This window comes from Mobula birostris, chromosome 11 (genome assembly GCF_030028105.1).
Source record: "Mobula birostris isolate sMobBir1 chromosome 11, sMobBir1.hap1, whole genome shotgun sequence".
NCBI classification, from domain to species: domain Eukaryota; kingdom Metazoa; phylum Chordata; class Chondrichthyes; order Myliobatiformes; family Myliobatidae; genus Mobula; species Mobula birostris.
Genome location: NC_092380.1, coordinates 4172926 through 4189725, shown reverse-complemented (window position 1 = coordinate 4189725; position 16800 = coordinate 4172926). Strand labels below are relative to the sequence as shown.

The 16800-nt window shown below is 44.2% G+C and overlaps 1 protein-coding gene across 1 annotated transcript in view; it reads right to left on the bottom strand.

Moving 5' to 3' along the window:
• ap2a1 (adaptor related protein complex 2 subunit alpha 1) overlaps positions 1 to 12532 on the bottom strand; it is a 102108-nt gene extending 89576 nt beyond the window's left edge. The window contains exon 1 of the mRNA XM_072271514.1: positions 12331 to 12532. Within this exon, the coding sequence (XP_072127615.1) occupies positions 12331 to 12397 (67 nt within the window). The 5' untranslated portion in view covers positions 12398 to 12532. The remainder of the gene's footprint in view (positions 1 to 12330) is intronic.
• Positions 12533 to 16800: the final 4268 nt, after the last annotated feature.

Below are 16800 nucleotides of genomic sequence, written 5' to 3'. Positions count from 1 at the left end.
CAGTGGTGGACCCGTATCAGGAGGCCCAGGAGGGGTGCCACGGTACCACATAGTTGGTGTGACAATATTACAGCTCAGGTCTCTGGGCAAGGAAATAAAGCATCAGCCATGGTACTCAGCGATGACCTGGTCGATAACACATCCGTGGATGCCGATTGGCGACCAACATTTAACAAATGAAATGCCGCCAACACTCTTGACCTGCACTGAACCGTGAAATTGGGCACTGGAGAGCCGTATTAGAATTATGCCAGAGCAAGTCACTGCTTGCAGGAAAGGGGGAAGAGAGAGTAAAGAAGGAGGAAAAACTAAAAAAAAACGAGGAGAGGGCAAAAAAGTTATTAACCTTTATTTTCGCAAGCAATTTTTCTTTTAGAGAAAAACAACTCAATGCAGCAGAATCCACCAAATTCCAGCAATAACTCACCCTCCCCCAAGACTTTCACATCAAGCATCTCAATCACTACATCCTCCTTACTCAGTGAGCTGAAGGAAATGGAGTGGGCCTTTTAGCCTCTATTAGGATGTACTACATCACCTCCACCTCCAGAATAAATAACAGCACTGAAAACAAGCTTGCCGACATATTCCAGACAACCGTCCCCCTGTAGAGCTCCTCTTTGATTCCCAAGGGTAGCTTTGTTCCTGGGAGGCGAAATCTCGAAGGATACATCCTAAGCTCAACACACTGATGCAATCACGAGGAAGGCACGCCAGTATACTTCATTAGGAGTTTGAGGAGATGTGGTATGGAATTGCCAGCAATTAACACCATCATTCCCACAGTCCTGATTGAAAAGCTACAGAACCTAGGCCTCTGTACCTCTCTCTGCAACTAGACCCTAACTGGAAGACCACATTCTGTGCAGAATGTCAATAACATCTCTGCCTCACTCCTTGCTGACAATCAACACTGGCGCACCACAGGAATGTGTGCTTAGCCCACTGCTCTACCCTTTCTACACCCCATGGGTGGCTAGGCATAGCTCAAATGGCATCTATAAATTACAACCATTATTGGCAGAATTTCAGATGGTGGCAAAAGGGCGTACCGGAGTGAGATATACCAGTTATCTGAGAGTGGTGTCGCAACAACAACCTTGCACGCAACGTTAGTGAGATCAAAGAGCTGGTTATTGACATCAGGAAGGGGAAGTCAGGGGAACACAAACCAATCCTCAGAGGGATCTGAAGATCTAACCTGGATGAAACATATTGATGCAGCTATAAAGGAGGCAAGAACATGGGTGCATTTCATTAGGGGTTTGAGGAGACTTGGTGTGTCAACTAAAACATGCGAAAACTTCTACAAATATACCGTGGCGAGCATTCTGACTGGCTGCACCACCGTCTGGTATGGGGTGGGGGGGGGGCCTAATGCATAAGATTGAAATAGGTTGAAGAAACTTGTAAAATTAGTCAGCTTCGTCATGGATACCGACTCTCCATAGTATCCAAGACATCTTCATGGAGCGGTGCCTCAAAAAGACAGCATCCATCATTAAGGATATCCACCACCCAGGACGTACCCTCTTCACACTGTTACTGTCAGGAAGGAGGTACAGAAGCCCAAAGGCACACACTCAGTGATTCAGGAACAGCTTCTTCCCCTCTGCCATCCAATTTCTAAATGGACACTGAACTCACAAACACTACCTGACTACTTTTTTTTAAATTTCTGTTTCTTTGCACTGATTATTTTAACTTAACTATTTAATAGACATGTATGTACTTACTATAACTCAGTTTTTTTCCCTATATTTATCACGTATTTCATAGTACTGCTGCCATAAAGTTAACAAATTAAGACATATGCCAGTGTTATTAAATCTAATTACGATTCTAATTGATGGCTTTGTGGTCAAGTTTGTGAATGATACGAAAATGAGTGGAGGGGTAGGTAGTTTTGAGGAAGCAGAGGTGCTACAGAAGGACTTAGACAGATTAGGAGAATGGGCAGAGAAATGGCAGATGGCATACAGTGCTGGGAAGTGTATGGTCATGCCCTTTGGTAGAAAGAATAGCAAGAATAAGTGAAAAACTTAAAAATCTTAGGTGTAAAGGGACTTGGGAGTCCTCAGGCAGGATTCCCTAAAGGTTAATTTGCAGGTTGAGACAGTGGCAAGGAAGGCAAATGCAATGTTAGCATTCATTTCAACAGGACTAGAATATAAAAGCAAGGATGTAATGTTGAAGCTCTACAAGGCACTGGTGAGGCCTCACTTGGAGTATCGTGAGCAGTCTTGTGCCCCTTATCTAAGAAGGGACGTGCTGATGTTGGAGAGGTTTCAAAGGAGGTTCACAAACATGATTCTGGAATTGAAATGCTTATCTTATGAGGAGCGTTTAATGTCTCTGAGCCTGCACTGGGGGAGGAGGGTAAATCTTACTGAAACTTAACAAATGTTGAAAGGCCTCTATAGAGTGGACATGGAGAGGATGTTTCCTATGGTGGGGAAATCTAAGATTAAAGGACATAGCCTCAGAAAAGAGGGATGTCCATTTAGAAAAGAGATGAGCAGGAATTTCTTTAGCTGGAGTGGTGAATCTGTAGAATTCATTGCCACAGACTGCTGTGGAGGCCAAGTCTCTAAGTATATTTAAGGAAGAGGTTGATAGATTCTTGATTAGTCAGGGCATCAAGTGATACAGGAAGAAGGCAGGAGATTGGGGCCGAGAGGGAAATAGTTCATCCATGATGAAATGCCGGGGCAGACTCGATGGGCCAAATAGCCTAATTCTGCTCCTACATCTTACGGTCTTATGCTCAAAGACTCCAGCAAATCCCTCCAGATGCACAATGAAGAGCTCTCTGACTGGTTGCATCACTGTTTGGTATGGAGGCTCCAAAGCAAAAGATCGAAAGAGACTGTAAAGGGTTGTAGATTCAGCCAGCTCCATCATGGGCACAACTCTCCCCGTTATTAAGAAAAATCTTCAAAAGCTTGTGCATCAAATAGGAAGTATTCATCATTAAGGACCCTCACCATCTGGGACATGCCCTCTTCTTATTACTGCCATCAGGGAGGTGGTACAGGAATCTGAAGACACACTCAATGGTTTAGGAACAGCTTCTTCCTGTCTGCCATCAGATTTCTAAAAGTCCTATGAATAGATCACTGAGTCCCCTTTTGCACTAATGTCGTAATTTTTGTCTTGTACTGCTGCCACAAAACAATAAATTTGTGAGTATATGTCAGTAATAATAAATCCGATTCTGATCCTGATCTGAAACAACAGAAGCATCCTAATCAAACAGCTTTTCATCACTACCTAACCAGATTAAGTCTTACTGTGTCAACTTACGTCATTACAAGCATTTACTTGGCCAATGTAATCTATTTAGACTATGGCTGGACTTTACCAGCCTGTGACATATCAAAATTATATCATCCTCTGTAGAAACCACCTGTTCCAATCAATGCTATTATTTTGTATTCCAAATTGTTCCATTTAACACTTAGATTGCACTCTTTTGGCTCACCATCTTAGAATTGATAACTGAATCCCTTATCCCCAGAATCAATTACCTACTGCACACCATCCATACTAGCTCTGACACAGACGGTCCCAAACCCATCTGCGAAAGGAGGAGTGTTGGGCATGAGGCTCACAACCCCATCCCATGAAAACCCAGCGCAAAAGAAACACCAGAAGCTCTGGAGAGAGGAAGTGTACACCAGGATAGGCTACACCTGGGGACAACGTGAAAGACTGGCCCAGGACAGAGGATTTTGGTGAACTGCTGCGACCTACAGCCATAGATGTGATGGGTTGAAGTACGTACTCTCTCCGCACTAAGCTTATCACTACAGCGGATCCAACATAGATATTCAAATAAACCACACTAAGTGCTGGAGGATCTCAGCAGGCCAAGCAGTAATTAGAAATAAACAAACAAACAGTCAACATTTTGGGCTAAGACCTCCTTAAGTCCTGAACAGGAGGCTCGGCCCAAAACATTGACTGCTTATTCATTTCCATAGATGCTGCCTGACCTCCTGAGATCCTCCAGCATTTTGTGTTGCTTTGGATTTCCAGCACCTGTAGACTTATTGTATTTTGATATTCAAGTTTTTCTTTAAAATCTCCATCTCATAATCTCATCTTTGATCTTTGCCTACCCCAATGTTATCTCTTAAACTATGGATTTCCTCATACTTTACTCCTAAAACTCTTCAGATTGAACATATAAAATACAATTCTGATATGAACTAACTGTGGTACAGTTGCAACAGTTAGCGCAATGTTGTACAAGATCGAGCTTCAATTCATGCCGTTGTCTCTGAGCAGCTTGTATTTTCTCCCCCTGACGTCATGGATTTCCTCCAGGTCCTCCGACATTCCAAAGATGCACGGTTACGGCTAGTAAGTTGTGGCGATGCTAGGTTAGCACCAGAAGCGTGGCGACACTTGCAGGCAGCCCAGCACAATCCTCACTGATTTGACTTGATACAAACAATACATTTCTCTGTTTTGAAGTATTCGTGACAAAGCTGATCTCTATTTTATCTTTTAAGATGCAGGCATTCTCTCATTTCTCAAGCAATGGGATTTTCAGTTTAAGAGCTGAAGCTTAATTTCCCAGCTCCCATGGCAACACCCAAGAATTTCATCTGTCTCCCCTGGTATGGTCACCATATAAAGCTTTTCTTCCCCCTATTTTCCGACACAGACAAAACCCCCTCATGGATGGCTGTGAAAACAGAACACTTTTACCAGAGGAGGGGCTTCATTCTCCCTCAATCCTGCAAGTTGTTGTCTCTTTGTCCATTGATTCTTTCGCCACGTACCCATACTATAAGGACAATTTATGGTCCGGTGCTCCCAACACGGCTTCCTCTACACTGGCGATACCCATTGTAAATTGGTGGACCACTTAGTCGAGCACCACTCCACCATACATCACAAGTGAGACTTCCTGGCGGCAAAACATATTAATTTCAATTCCTATTCTGACATGGCAGCCCATGGTGTCCTCTTGTGCCAAGATGAGGCCACCCTCAGGGTGGAGGAACAGTACCTTATATTCCACTGGGTAGCCTCCAACCTGACGGCACCAATATCGATTTCTCTTTCCGGTAAACAAATCCTACCACCCCCCCCCCATTCCTCACTGACCTCTTGCTTCTTCTCAGCTGCCTATTACTTACCCCAGGTCACCTCCTCCTTCCCTTTCTCCGATGGTCCATTCTCCCCTCTTATTAGATTCCTTCCTCTCCAGCCCTCGACCTTTCTCACCGACATGATTTCACCTATCACCTTCCATCTAGCCTCCTCACCCCCCCCCCCACTTTTTTTTATTGCGGCATCTTCCCCCTTCCTTCTCAGTCCGGAAGAACGGTCTGAGCCCAAAACATCAACTGCTTATTCATTTTCATAGATGCTGCCCGACCTGCCGAGTTCCTCCAGCATTTTGTGTGTGTTGCTTTGGATCTCCAGCATCTGCAGACTCCCTCATGTTTACAATTAATGGTAGTCTGTCTTTGGGATGTGGGAGTTAACTGGAATATTGAGGTGGGGAATAACCTACATGGTTACGGGGTGTAGGAGCTACGTATCTACTTTCTGTCTGTATTGTGTGGTGTAATCTGTCATGTGGGTTGGGGTGTGGTAGAAGCAAATGAGTATAGTTACACTATTTCAGTTCAGCCGCTAATTACACTTAGTACTATCGCTAATTAGAATGCTTAGTTATGCTGAGATTACTATATTTATAATTTAGTTTCGTTAGTTTTCAACTGATGCAAGGTCGTTAGCTTTTGCTGGTTTCTTAATAAGGGATCGAACTTACTTTTTCGGTTTGGAATTTCATTATTGGGAAGTGCGTTATACAGAGTCAAGTACCCTGGTTTAGTCTTTCAGTGGTTTTAAGTTGTCTTACCAAGTACCTGCTACCCAGGGAGAATGTGAGAACTCCGTACAGCACATATCACACACCTGACTCACGATGGTGCAAACCAGCAGCCCAAACTGCTGCCATTGCCTTGACTACTATTTATAGTTCAACTGACAGAAAAAGATAATGAGATTATTATAATATTGCTGTTTGTAAGGGCTTGATGTGAAAAAATACTGGTCTCCATTTCTAACAGCGATTCAGATAAAACTTAAGGGAACTCTGACAAGACATTTTAGTAATGAGACAAGGGCAGGTCAATGTTTCTTTTGAACAAAGGTGATTTAGAATTTAAATTTTAGAGCACAGTGTACAAAATTATGCAAGGACTAGTCTAGGCAAGCAAGAAGGACCCACATCTCATATCAGAGAATTCAATAGCTACAGGTCATAGATATAAAGTAAATGGCAAAAGGTTGGATATCAAGGAAAGGCGGGGGGTTGAGAATCCCCTCCCCCCAAAAGGTATGGGGCTCTGGATCTCTCTGCCTGAATGAGTGACAACATTCTTTTTCACACTTGCAGACTGACAGCTGACAATAAGGTACACTGAATCTGGAATCTGAAGAAGCTGAAGAGCAGCAGTTCCCAATCTGGGGTCCAAGGACCACTCAGTTAACGATAGGGGTTCACAGTATAAAAATGGTTGGGAACTCCTGCTCTAGAAAACAGAACAGGATAACACAAGAACGGGTCCTTCAGCCCACAATATTGTACAGAACCAGCAAAGTAGTAAATCAATCCCTCCCCCAAAAAAAACTAATTCCTCCTACCTACATAATGTCCATGTCTCCCCATCTTCCCCACATCCATGTGCCTCTCTAAACGTCTCTTAAAAGCCTCCAATGTATTTGCCTCTACCACCATACCAGGCAGCACATTTCAGGCAAACACGACTCTGAGTAAAATAACTTACCCCTCACATTCCCCTCTGAAACTAACCCCCCTCCTCACCTTCAATGCACACCCCCTGGTATTAGACATTTCTACCCTAGGAAAAAGATACTCCTTATCTACTCTATCTCCGCCTCTCAATCTTATATACCTCTACCTTAAAGAGGCAGATTCCCTCATATATTTAATGTAGCTTGATGGGCTGTAACCAGAGGCTATGGGAAGGTGGGAAGGATCAATAATTTTTTTTTGGCCTGCAAAGCTGAGAGGCAGAATAGATTCCATGTTCTAAATCTCACTGATTTAAAGTCTAAAGATCAAAGCAAATTTACTATCAAAGTATATATACCATCCTGACATTCATTTCCTTGCGGGCATTCACAGAACAAAGAAATACAATAGAATCAATGATAAAACTGCACATAAAGACTGACAAACAACCAATGTGCAAAAGACAAACTGCACAAACAAAAAAAATCATAATAACAGATAAACAGATTGATAACTAACTAAACTAACACTGAAAACATGAGTTGTAGAGACCTTGAAAGTGAGTCCATAGGATGTGGGATCAGATCAGTGTTGAGTTGAGTGACGTCTCCCACACTGGTTCAGGAGCCTGATACTTGACGGGTAGTAACTGTTCCTGAACCTGGTGTATGGGACCTAAAGCTCAAGGCGTGCACACACTGCCGTCCGTCTGCACTCACAACTGTGCAAGTGAACTCCCACCAGCTTAATAATAGCACCCAGAATTAGTGACACAGCTGATGTGCCAATGAGTCTTCAACAATGGATGCAGCTTGGGATCTTTGATCTTTAATTAGAGTTTTGATCAAAAGATTTGCTATTCTCCTCAGGAAATTGGTTTCCATCCATATAAACCAGGGCAGCTGCAGTCACAATCCTCAGTGACTAGTGTGCAAACATATGCAGTGAATTCATGGACTGATGTACTGCCACATTTTAAACAGACCCAATGAAAAATCGACAGAGACACCAATCTATATGCTGCAGAAGTAGAACAGTTGACCACTTTCTGGCTTTTTCCTACAAATTCGGTCCCAAACTTCCAGTTATTTTCTGACACTCTTTCACATTTCAATATTGAGCCAGAACAGATAGTGCCAGGGGTTTTTTTTTGCAGACCCAGGCAACTTCTTCCAGTTTGCCTACAAAACAGCTTATTCTTCCTTTATCATGCCTTTCCTTTCTTTTCAAGGTGGCTGGGGTCCTGTCGGGAGTCCGTGATCTACAGCTGCAGCTCAAACTAGACTTCTCCACAGGCAGTGGGTTCTTGCAGCCTGGAAGACGTGTGCCTTTGGGGTGCGGCCCTGTGGACATCCCAGTTCCTCGCCAAGTGAAGTGTCACAGGAGACCGAAACATCGGGGTAGCAGGCGGTGTGCGCTGCTGTCGAAGGCCCCTGCACCAGCGATCCTCTCGCTCTCTCTCAAGGGCAAATGAGAGGCTGCTGGCCACTCGCATTTGTTGCGGGAGCAACCTCTCTCCCCCTCGCTAGTGAGAGAGCGCCTGTCTGAGATACCGAAGTGTTGGGATGGACTGTAGTTTTCTGACAGTTTCTTCGGGGGCTTTGCTATTGCTTGCATGGTGGGGGGAGTGGCTCGATACTTTTGTTAGAGGGAGTCGGGGGTAGGGGAAGGGGGAGGATCAATGCTTTTGCTGCAGCTTGTACATGGGAGGGGAGAGGTGGGGCTTTGGGGTTCTGACATTTTTGTCCTTCATTCTTTGGGGATTTATTTCTGTTTCGTAGATGTCTGCAAAGAGTAAGAATTTCAGCTTTTATGCTGTATATATTCTCTGACATCAAACTGAACCAGTGAACCACTTTAAAGCCCTCAGAAATAGTAAGGAATATTATTGGCACATTTGAAATAGAAAGATTAGCTTTATTTGTCACACGTGCATCAAAACATACAGTGAAGTGTGTTGTTTTGCCTCAGCGATCAACACTGTCTGAGGATGTGCTGGATTGCAGATGTTGCCACACTTCTGGCGAAAGCAGAACATGCCCACAGCTTACCAATCCTAACCTGAATATCTGTGCAACGTCTCTGGAGCAACCGGAGGAAACCCTCACGTCCATGGGGAGGACAGAGTAGAAAAGGCAGATCTCAATACTGGTAGTGGCTCTGTAGATGATCTGCCATATTCCTCAACTTATTCAGAGATACAACACGGTAACAGGTCCTTCTGCATTGGCACTGCTCAATTACATCCATAGGGGCAACTAACCTACTAACCGGTAAGTCTTTGGAACATGGAGGGAAACCGGCACACCCAGAGGAAACCCATATGGTCAAGGGGGAGAATGTACAAACTCCTTACACGCCATGGTGGAAAATGAACCCAGGTCGTTGGCACTGTAGTAATGTTACACTACCATCAGCAGCCCACAATACTGAGCTGAACATCAGATTCAGGTTTAATATCACCAGCATATGTCAGAAATTTGCAGCAGCATTACAATGCAATACATAATAATAGGGAAAAAAATATATATTTTTTAAACTTGTTAAAATAAATAGAAATAATAAAGTAGTGAGGTAGTGTGCATGGGTTCAATGTCCATTCAGAAATCAGATGGCAGAGGGGAAGAAGCTGTTCCTGAATCACTGAGTGTGTCTCTTTAGGCTTCTGTACCTCCTTCCTGATGTAGCAATGAGAAGAGGGCATGTTCTGGGTGGTGGGGGTCCTTAAAGATGGATAATCCCTTTTTGAGGTGCCATTCCTTGAAGATGCCCTCGATACTATGGAGGTTAGTACCCATGATGGAGCCGACCGAGTTTACAAATCCCTGTAGCTCATTTCAATCCTATGGAGTAGTCCCCCTCCATACCAGACAGTAATGCATATTCCCACCTTCACCCCTCCTTCTCTGCGGTAAGCTTGCCAAGCTTGCACAGACGGGGGAGTCTTTGAGCAAATATAGTGCCCCGATCTACAAAGTGAAAGATGGAATGTCATGATTTACCAGTGGGCTTACAATGAAGCAAGGTGGAAGAAATGTGAAGAGATCATATAGCTCAGTTGAAGATCCATTTTATTCAGAAAGGGCAAGACGAGGGAACACACACCAATCCTCACTGAGGGATCAGAAGTGGAGAAAGGGAGCAATTTCAAGTTCCTGGGTGTCAATATCTCTTGAGGATCTATCCTGGTCCCAACATATCGATGCAGCTACAAAGAAAGCACAACAGTGGCTATGTTTCATCAGGAGTTTGAGGAGATTTGGTTTGTCACCTCAAACACTCGAAAACTTCTATTAATGTACCTTGGGAGAGCATTCTGACTGGCTACATCATTGTCTGGTCCAGGAGGTGAGGGGGGAGGGGAGAACAACTGCACAGGATTGAAGTCAACTGCACAGAGTTGTAAACTTAGTCTGCTCCATCATGAGAATCAGCCTCCATAGTGTCCAAGACATCTTCAAGGAGCAATACATCAAAAAAGATGGTGTCCGTCATTAAGAACCCCCACCACCCAGGCCCCCTTCTCAGTGCTATCATCAGGAAGGAGGTACAGAAGCCCGAAGGCACACACTCAATGACTCAGGAACAGCTTTGTCCCCTCAGCCATCCTATTTTTGAATGGACACTGAATCCACGAACTCTACCTCACTACTTTTTTTATGGCTATTTTTCATTACTTATTTAACTATTTGATTTACATATATACTTACTGTAATTCACAGTTTTTCCCCCTCTCTATTATATATTGTATTGTACTGCTGCCACAAAGACAACAAATTTCACGACATACGCTGGTGATATTAAACCCGAATCTGATTACACGTTTCTAAATGCAGAATATTCACTGAAGGTGTATTTTGGTAGCTAATGAAACAAATCAAAACAGCAAACTTGTGCAGACTTACAGGAAACTAACAAAAGCACACATAGCAGATCTGAACAAACAACCTCCAAAGGACTTTGGCTCAGCAACTTTGCTAAATGAAAACACTAATGCAGACAGTGGGATGTCCCAATAACAAGTTTGTGATTACTCTTGGGGAACTCGGAACAACTGTTAAATGCTGGCATAGATGTCCCTGCTAACCTGGAATCACTCAAATCATAAAACTGTTTAAGGTGCCCTCTTTTCATCGTTACCATCAGGAAGGAGATACAGGAGCCTGAAGGTACACACTCAGTGATTCAGGAACAGCTTCTTCCCCCTTCTGCCATCTGATTTCTGAATGGACATTGAACCCCTGAGCACTACTCACTACTTTATTATGCTTCTGTTTTGCACTATTTTTAATTTAACTATTTAATACACATATACACTTACTGTCATTGATTTTTTCCCTATGTTTATCATGTATTGCCACTAAGTTAACAAATTTCACCAGTGATACTAAGCCTGATTCTGGCCCCTTTTAATACACACTGACGCAGGCCATCAATAAAGTATTGCTGGGAGCTTGCAATCTGCACCATTGCAAAATAAATAGGGTACAGTTCTAAAACACAAAAGGAAGTAAACGTTATGGCAGAACTGGAGAAGTGTACAGTCATTATCATTTTTGAGTGGTCTCAGTGAAGAGCTGCACTTGTAACTCTGATGCTGATGGTCAAGGTTCAATACTATTGAGAAATAAGGAAGGGCACGCTCTACATCAGGATTGCAGTCGCTTCCAGTGCATTAACCACAGATTTTTTGACGAATGCAGTCAACAACCTCATAACATCCTGACCGATTTGATTTTACTAGATTATCAGACGTTCTACAGCATTAACCAGAGTGAGCAATCTCACTGTTTTGTACAAAGCACTCAAGGGGACTGAAAACCTCGCTTTTGCCCTTGTGGCAGTCTCCCTACATCAATTCAGCTTTTGGCACCTTATTCAGTGACAGATCCTGCATTTTGGGCATCAGTTCTCGTTTATCTGCACATCTCCAGGCCTGCTCTAAATTCCTGGTTCAGGGAAGATATACAACGAACAAATGTAAGAATTAGATAAGACTGTCATGAGGAGAGGGAGAAGGGAGGAGAGAGGCAAGAGGCAACCGCACTCGATCTTCTGCCCTAAATAGCGCATCCCTCATCCCTGGTCCTTCTAAAATGGAAGTGCTGTGCCCACAACAAGGGGCATGCCACCAAAACCCTCCCAACAGGGCACGATTGTCCACATTTGTTGAGCACAACAGGGACCTCCTGGGCAAGGAGGAGGGAGCAGGAGTGGAGATTGCCCTCAATGTACTCCACCTCCAGCCTCCACTCTCTCTCCCTCACACAGAGGGAGTGAAGTCAGTCCAAGGAAACGCTCCAGAGCACTACCAGCACCATGGGGTGTGACGGCACTCCGAGGCATCACCGTGGAAACCGTGCAACCCCCCAACCCAAACCCAACCCCTTGTAATGCCCCAATAAAAATATATGATGCACAGATTAATACTGGTTAATTAAAAGGGAAGGGACTGATCAACATCAAGGAGAGGGCAGATGAATTATAAATGAGCTGAAGGACGCCCCCACCCACTCCCCCCAAAAAATATATCTGTAGGCACTCACAGTTCCTAATGTCAGAGATAAACACCGCCAGCCCCCTCATCCCATCGCCTTTAGACACCGCGGGCATCTTCTCGGGTTACAATCTACCGCCTCAGCCAAGAGAATCGGGCGGAAGGCAGCGAGCGAGCGGGCGGCCGCGGTCTCTTACAATGAGAATTTCACACCAGGCCTCGGTCTGCCTGTCACTGGGCGCCTGGATCAGCAGGCCGGAACTGGGTGGAAACCAAGCCGCCCAACCTTCATCCCCTTCCGCCGGCCTTGTTGGGCAATATAAACGTCAATCATAGATTTCTGTTGTCTAATTAGTTAAAATCAACGTCACTCACTGTAAATCACAAATACTATTGGTTTATCAAACTTGAGTGTACTGTCAACCCTCCTTCACAGCTCATTGGTTAAATGGTACGTCAATGCGTATGTTCTAAATTTTTATTGGACTGTTTCAGCATCAATCAACACGGGCTCTGGAATCTATTTGCTAAAAAGGGATTGTACCACTTGGTGGGTGGGATCTACTCATACTTTCTTCCGTGAGTGAGCAAAACAATTGTCTGTCAAAATATTCGCAACTCTAATTGGCTGGTATGATGATCGTGGGGTGGGTGTAATGTTGGAGCCGTGAAGTCGGGAATGAGGCGCGGAGGCGGGAAGACAGGATGGAGCTTGATATCACTGGACGAATTATCAATTTGAACAAAAAGTTAACATCGCGTTTGTTTTTAAACATATGGTAAATAATATTTTCCATGCAGCGGCCATTACAAATACGATGCATTTGATTGGACGACAAACGACATCGTAACGGAAGTACCGCCCTCCTAAAATCGCTGAATGGTTAGTAAATCTGCCAATAACTGAAGTCGTGCTTGATGATTGTGCGGGAGGCCTGTCAATCAATCATGCGGCGGCCCCTTGACAATGGGAGGACTGGAATTAATATAATGAAACTTTCTTCATTCTCAGGAGGTTCGGAGTTGTTGCAGTGACAGTATTATTCCCAGACCAACATTAACTGGTGCAAAAGGGGTCATGAATTGGTTCGAATACGAGCCCCATGTACTGAATTAACAGTGTAGAAACTAGCCATTTGGCCTAATGCTCAAATTATGTAGAGTATGGAAACCCAGTTTCCTCATTCATTCAAACAACATTTGACTAGTGCATTTGAGTGCACAAACCTTGTGCATTTGACTAGTTTCTCTTTAAATATGTCTATGCCATTCACATCGATTGTGAGAGGGCTTTCTACGTGCTCACTTCTCTGGATAAAGCTTTCTCAGGAATCTTATTGGCTTCATTAAGGACTACAGAGTCACAGAACAGTACAGGACAGAAACAGGCCATTGGGTCCATCTATTCCATGCCAAACCGTTTAAGCTGCCTACTCCCATCAATCTGCAGCAGGACCATAGACCTCCATACCCCTACCACGCGTGTACCTTCTCTTAAAGGTTGAAATCAAGCTCGCATGCACCAGTTGTGCTGGCAGCTCATTCCACACTCTCACAACCCTCTGAGTGAAGGAGTTTCCCCTCATGTTCCCCTTAAACCATGACTTTTGGTAGTAGTCCCACCCAACCTCAGCGGGAAAAGCCTGCTTGCACTTACCCTATCTATATCCTTCATAATTTTGTATACCACTGTCAAATCTCCTCTCAATCTTCTGCTTTCCAAGGAATAAGGTCCTAACCTATTCAATCTTATAATTCAGGTCCTTCAAACCTTGCAACATCCTTGTAAATTTTCTCTGTACTCTTTCAACCTTATTTACATCTTTTCTGTGAGTAGGTAACCAAAACTGCACACGATACTCCAAACTAGGCTTCACCAGTATCTAATGTTGAAGTTGTATAACATCCCATCTCCTGTACGCAATACTTTGAATGTGCCAAAAGCTTTCTTTACGACCCTATCTGTGACGCCACTTTCAACAAATTATGGACCTGTATTCCTAGGTTAGTTGGCTGGTGGTGCAGTGAGATCAGTGCCAGGCTCGAGAACGGAGGTTCCCGAGTACGATCTGGTGACAGACCGCCCCCGTGCGTGCTCTCCATCCGCGCTGGGTTGATGTCGAGCTCGCAACTCCGCCTCGTAAAATAATACTGCAAAATGTCTGTGCGAGGAGTGGCGCCCCACACAGCCTTTCGAACTGTGCCTTGTAAGGCATGAAAATGCCCGACGCTGGCCTCTAAGGTCTGAGTCGATATCGTCATTATCATCATCATTCCTAGATACCGCACTCCTCAGTGCCCTACCGTTCACTGTGTAAGCCCGACCCTAGTTGGTCCTATCAAAGTGCAACAACAAGCAAGGCTTCTACTCTAATACTACTCTCACGTATTTAATTCAGTCCCAAATGACCAGTTCTCGTCAAAATAACAATTGAATGCATGTTTTTGTATGTTTATCTCATCAAAAATAGATTCAAAAGATTCTAAGGTTCAAAGGTTGAAAGTACATTTATTATCAAATAATGGATGAATTATACAGCCTTGAGATTTGTCTGCTTACTGGCAGCCACAAAGCAAGAAACCCGAAGAACCCAATTAAAGAAAAAAAAGACCAACACCCAATGTGTAAGAGAAAGAAAAAGATGACAAATCATGCAAACAATTGAAGCGAACAGCTACATTCCGAACCAAACTGAGTCCTCAGATCGGAACCCCAGAGTAGGCCCAAAGCCTCACTTATCAGTTCATCATTTTAGTGGGCATGGTGCACAGCAGTCGGGGCAGTCATCATACCCTCAACACCATGGAGAAAGGAGTGCTCATCATGGAGAATGAGCGAAATCGGCTCCTGCCCCGGATCTTGTCACTCTTGTCTTTTCAATCTATCTGGGCCAGTGTTTAAACTGACCAAACGATGGAAAAGTAAAAGTCTCTGGTGCCCAGGAGAGAGGAGTGAACATCGTGGAGAGCAAGCAAAATCATTCTCACCTCTGATCTGGGGCGGCGGTTACATAGTCTAAACAGCGGATCGTACCTCGCACTAGGATCTAGCTACGGCAAAGGAACTGGGATCTTCTAACTGATTCCTCATTTTTTTTCCTCCAGTCCTGCTGAAGGTTCTCAGCCCGAAACGTCGACTGTACTCTTTTCTCTAGATGGTGCCTGGCCTACTGAGTTCCCCTAGCAGTGTAGATGTCTTGGCTACTATGGAGGCTAGTACCCATGATGGAGCTGACTAATTTTATAACTCTCTGCAGCTTACTTTGATCCTGTGCAGTAGATCCACCCCTCGCCCCCAATACCAGACGGCAATGCAGGGGGATTAACAAGCAAAAAACTAAATAGAACTAAGGTACAGTTTTGACAAGGTCTATTTGAATGGTGGGACAGGGCTTGAGGAATGGTAGGTCAAGACACATCTGAGGAAGACAATAGTCAACATTTCAGGTCAAGCACCTTCATATACATTCAAGTTCACATATATCCTAAATATATTCAATGACTAAAAATCCACGTTTCATTACCCCTCAAAACTAATCAATAAGCTTCAAGGGCTTGGCCTCAATACCTCCTTGTGAAAATTGGATCCTTCAATTCCTCACTTGCAGACCCCAGTCAGTTCAGATTGGCAACAACATCTCCACATTCTCCATCAGCACAGGAGCTCCCTGCTCTACTGTCAGGGCACAGGAGCACCACAAGGCTGTGTGCTTCGCTCCCTGCTCTACTGTCAGGGCGCTGGAGCAGGGATCCAATCGCAGTCCCAGTACTGCGCACACAGTGATATTAATTGAGTAACAAATCCCAAGGTGCAAACCAGGTCAGCGTCAAAGTTCAGGCAGAGATCAGAACATCCATAGAAATTCAAAAACCAGAATCGGGAAACGGGCAGAGTCGATATTCAGACAGACAGAGTACAGGTACAAATACTGGAAAGGCTCAGGAAAACTCACTGGCACAATCTGGCAACAAACAGGTGAAAACACAGGACGGAAATACACTGACAATAAACAGAGAGGCAGATGATAGGTGGAGCACAATGAGACACAGGTGGCGGCAATACAGGTAATAATGAGAAACCGATGAGAGACGGAGTAATACAGGGGCCAACACAGAGCGTCATAGGAGGTCATTCCTGCCTGTGGCGATCAAACTTTACAACTCCTCCCTTGGAGGGTCAGACACCCTGAGCCAATAGGCTGGTCCTGGACTTATTTCCTGGCATAATTTACATATTATTATTTAATTATTTATGGTTTTATATTGCTATATCTATACTCTATTCTTGGTTGGTGCAACTGTAACGAAACCCAATTTCCCTCGGAATCAATAAAGTATGACTATGAGTAGAACAGGAGCGGGGACAGAAGCACATGACAATACAAAACCACAGACTGACAGCTAGGGGGAAAACACACAAAAAGACAGAGTTCAACTGGAGGTACAGACATCTACTGGTTTTACACTTATGACTATGTGGGCTAAGCACAGCCATATTCACGTTCGATGACGACACCAC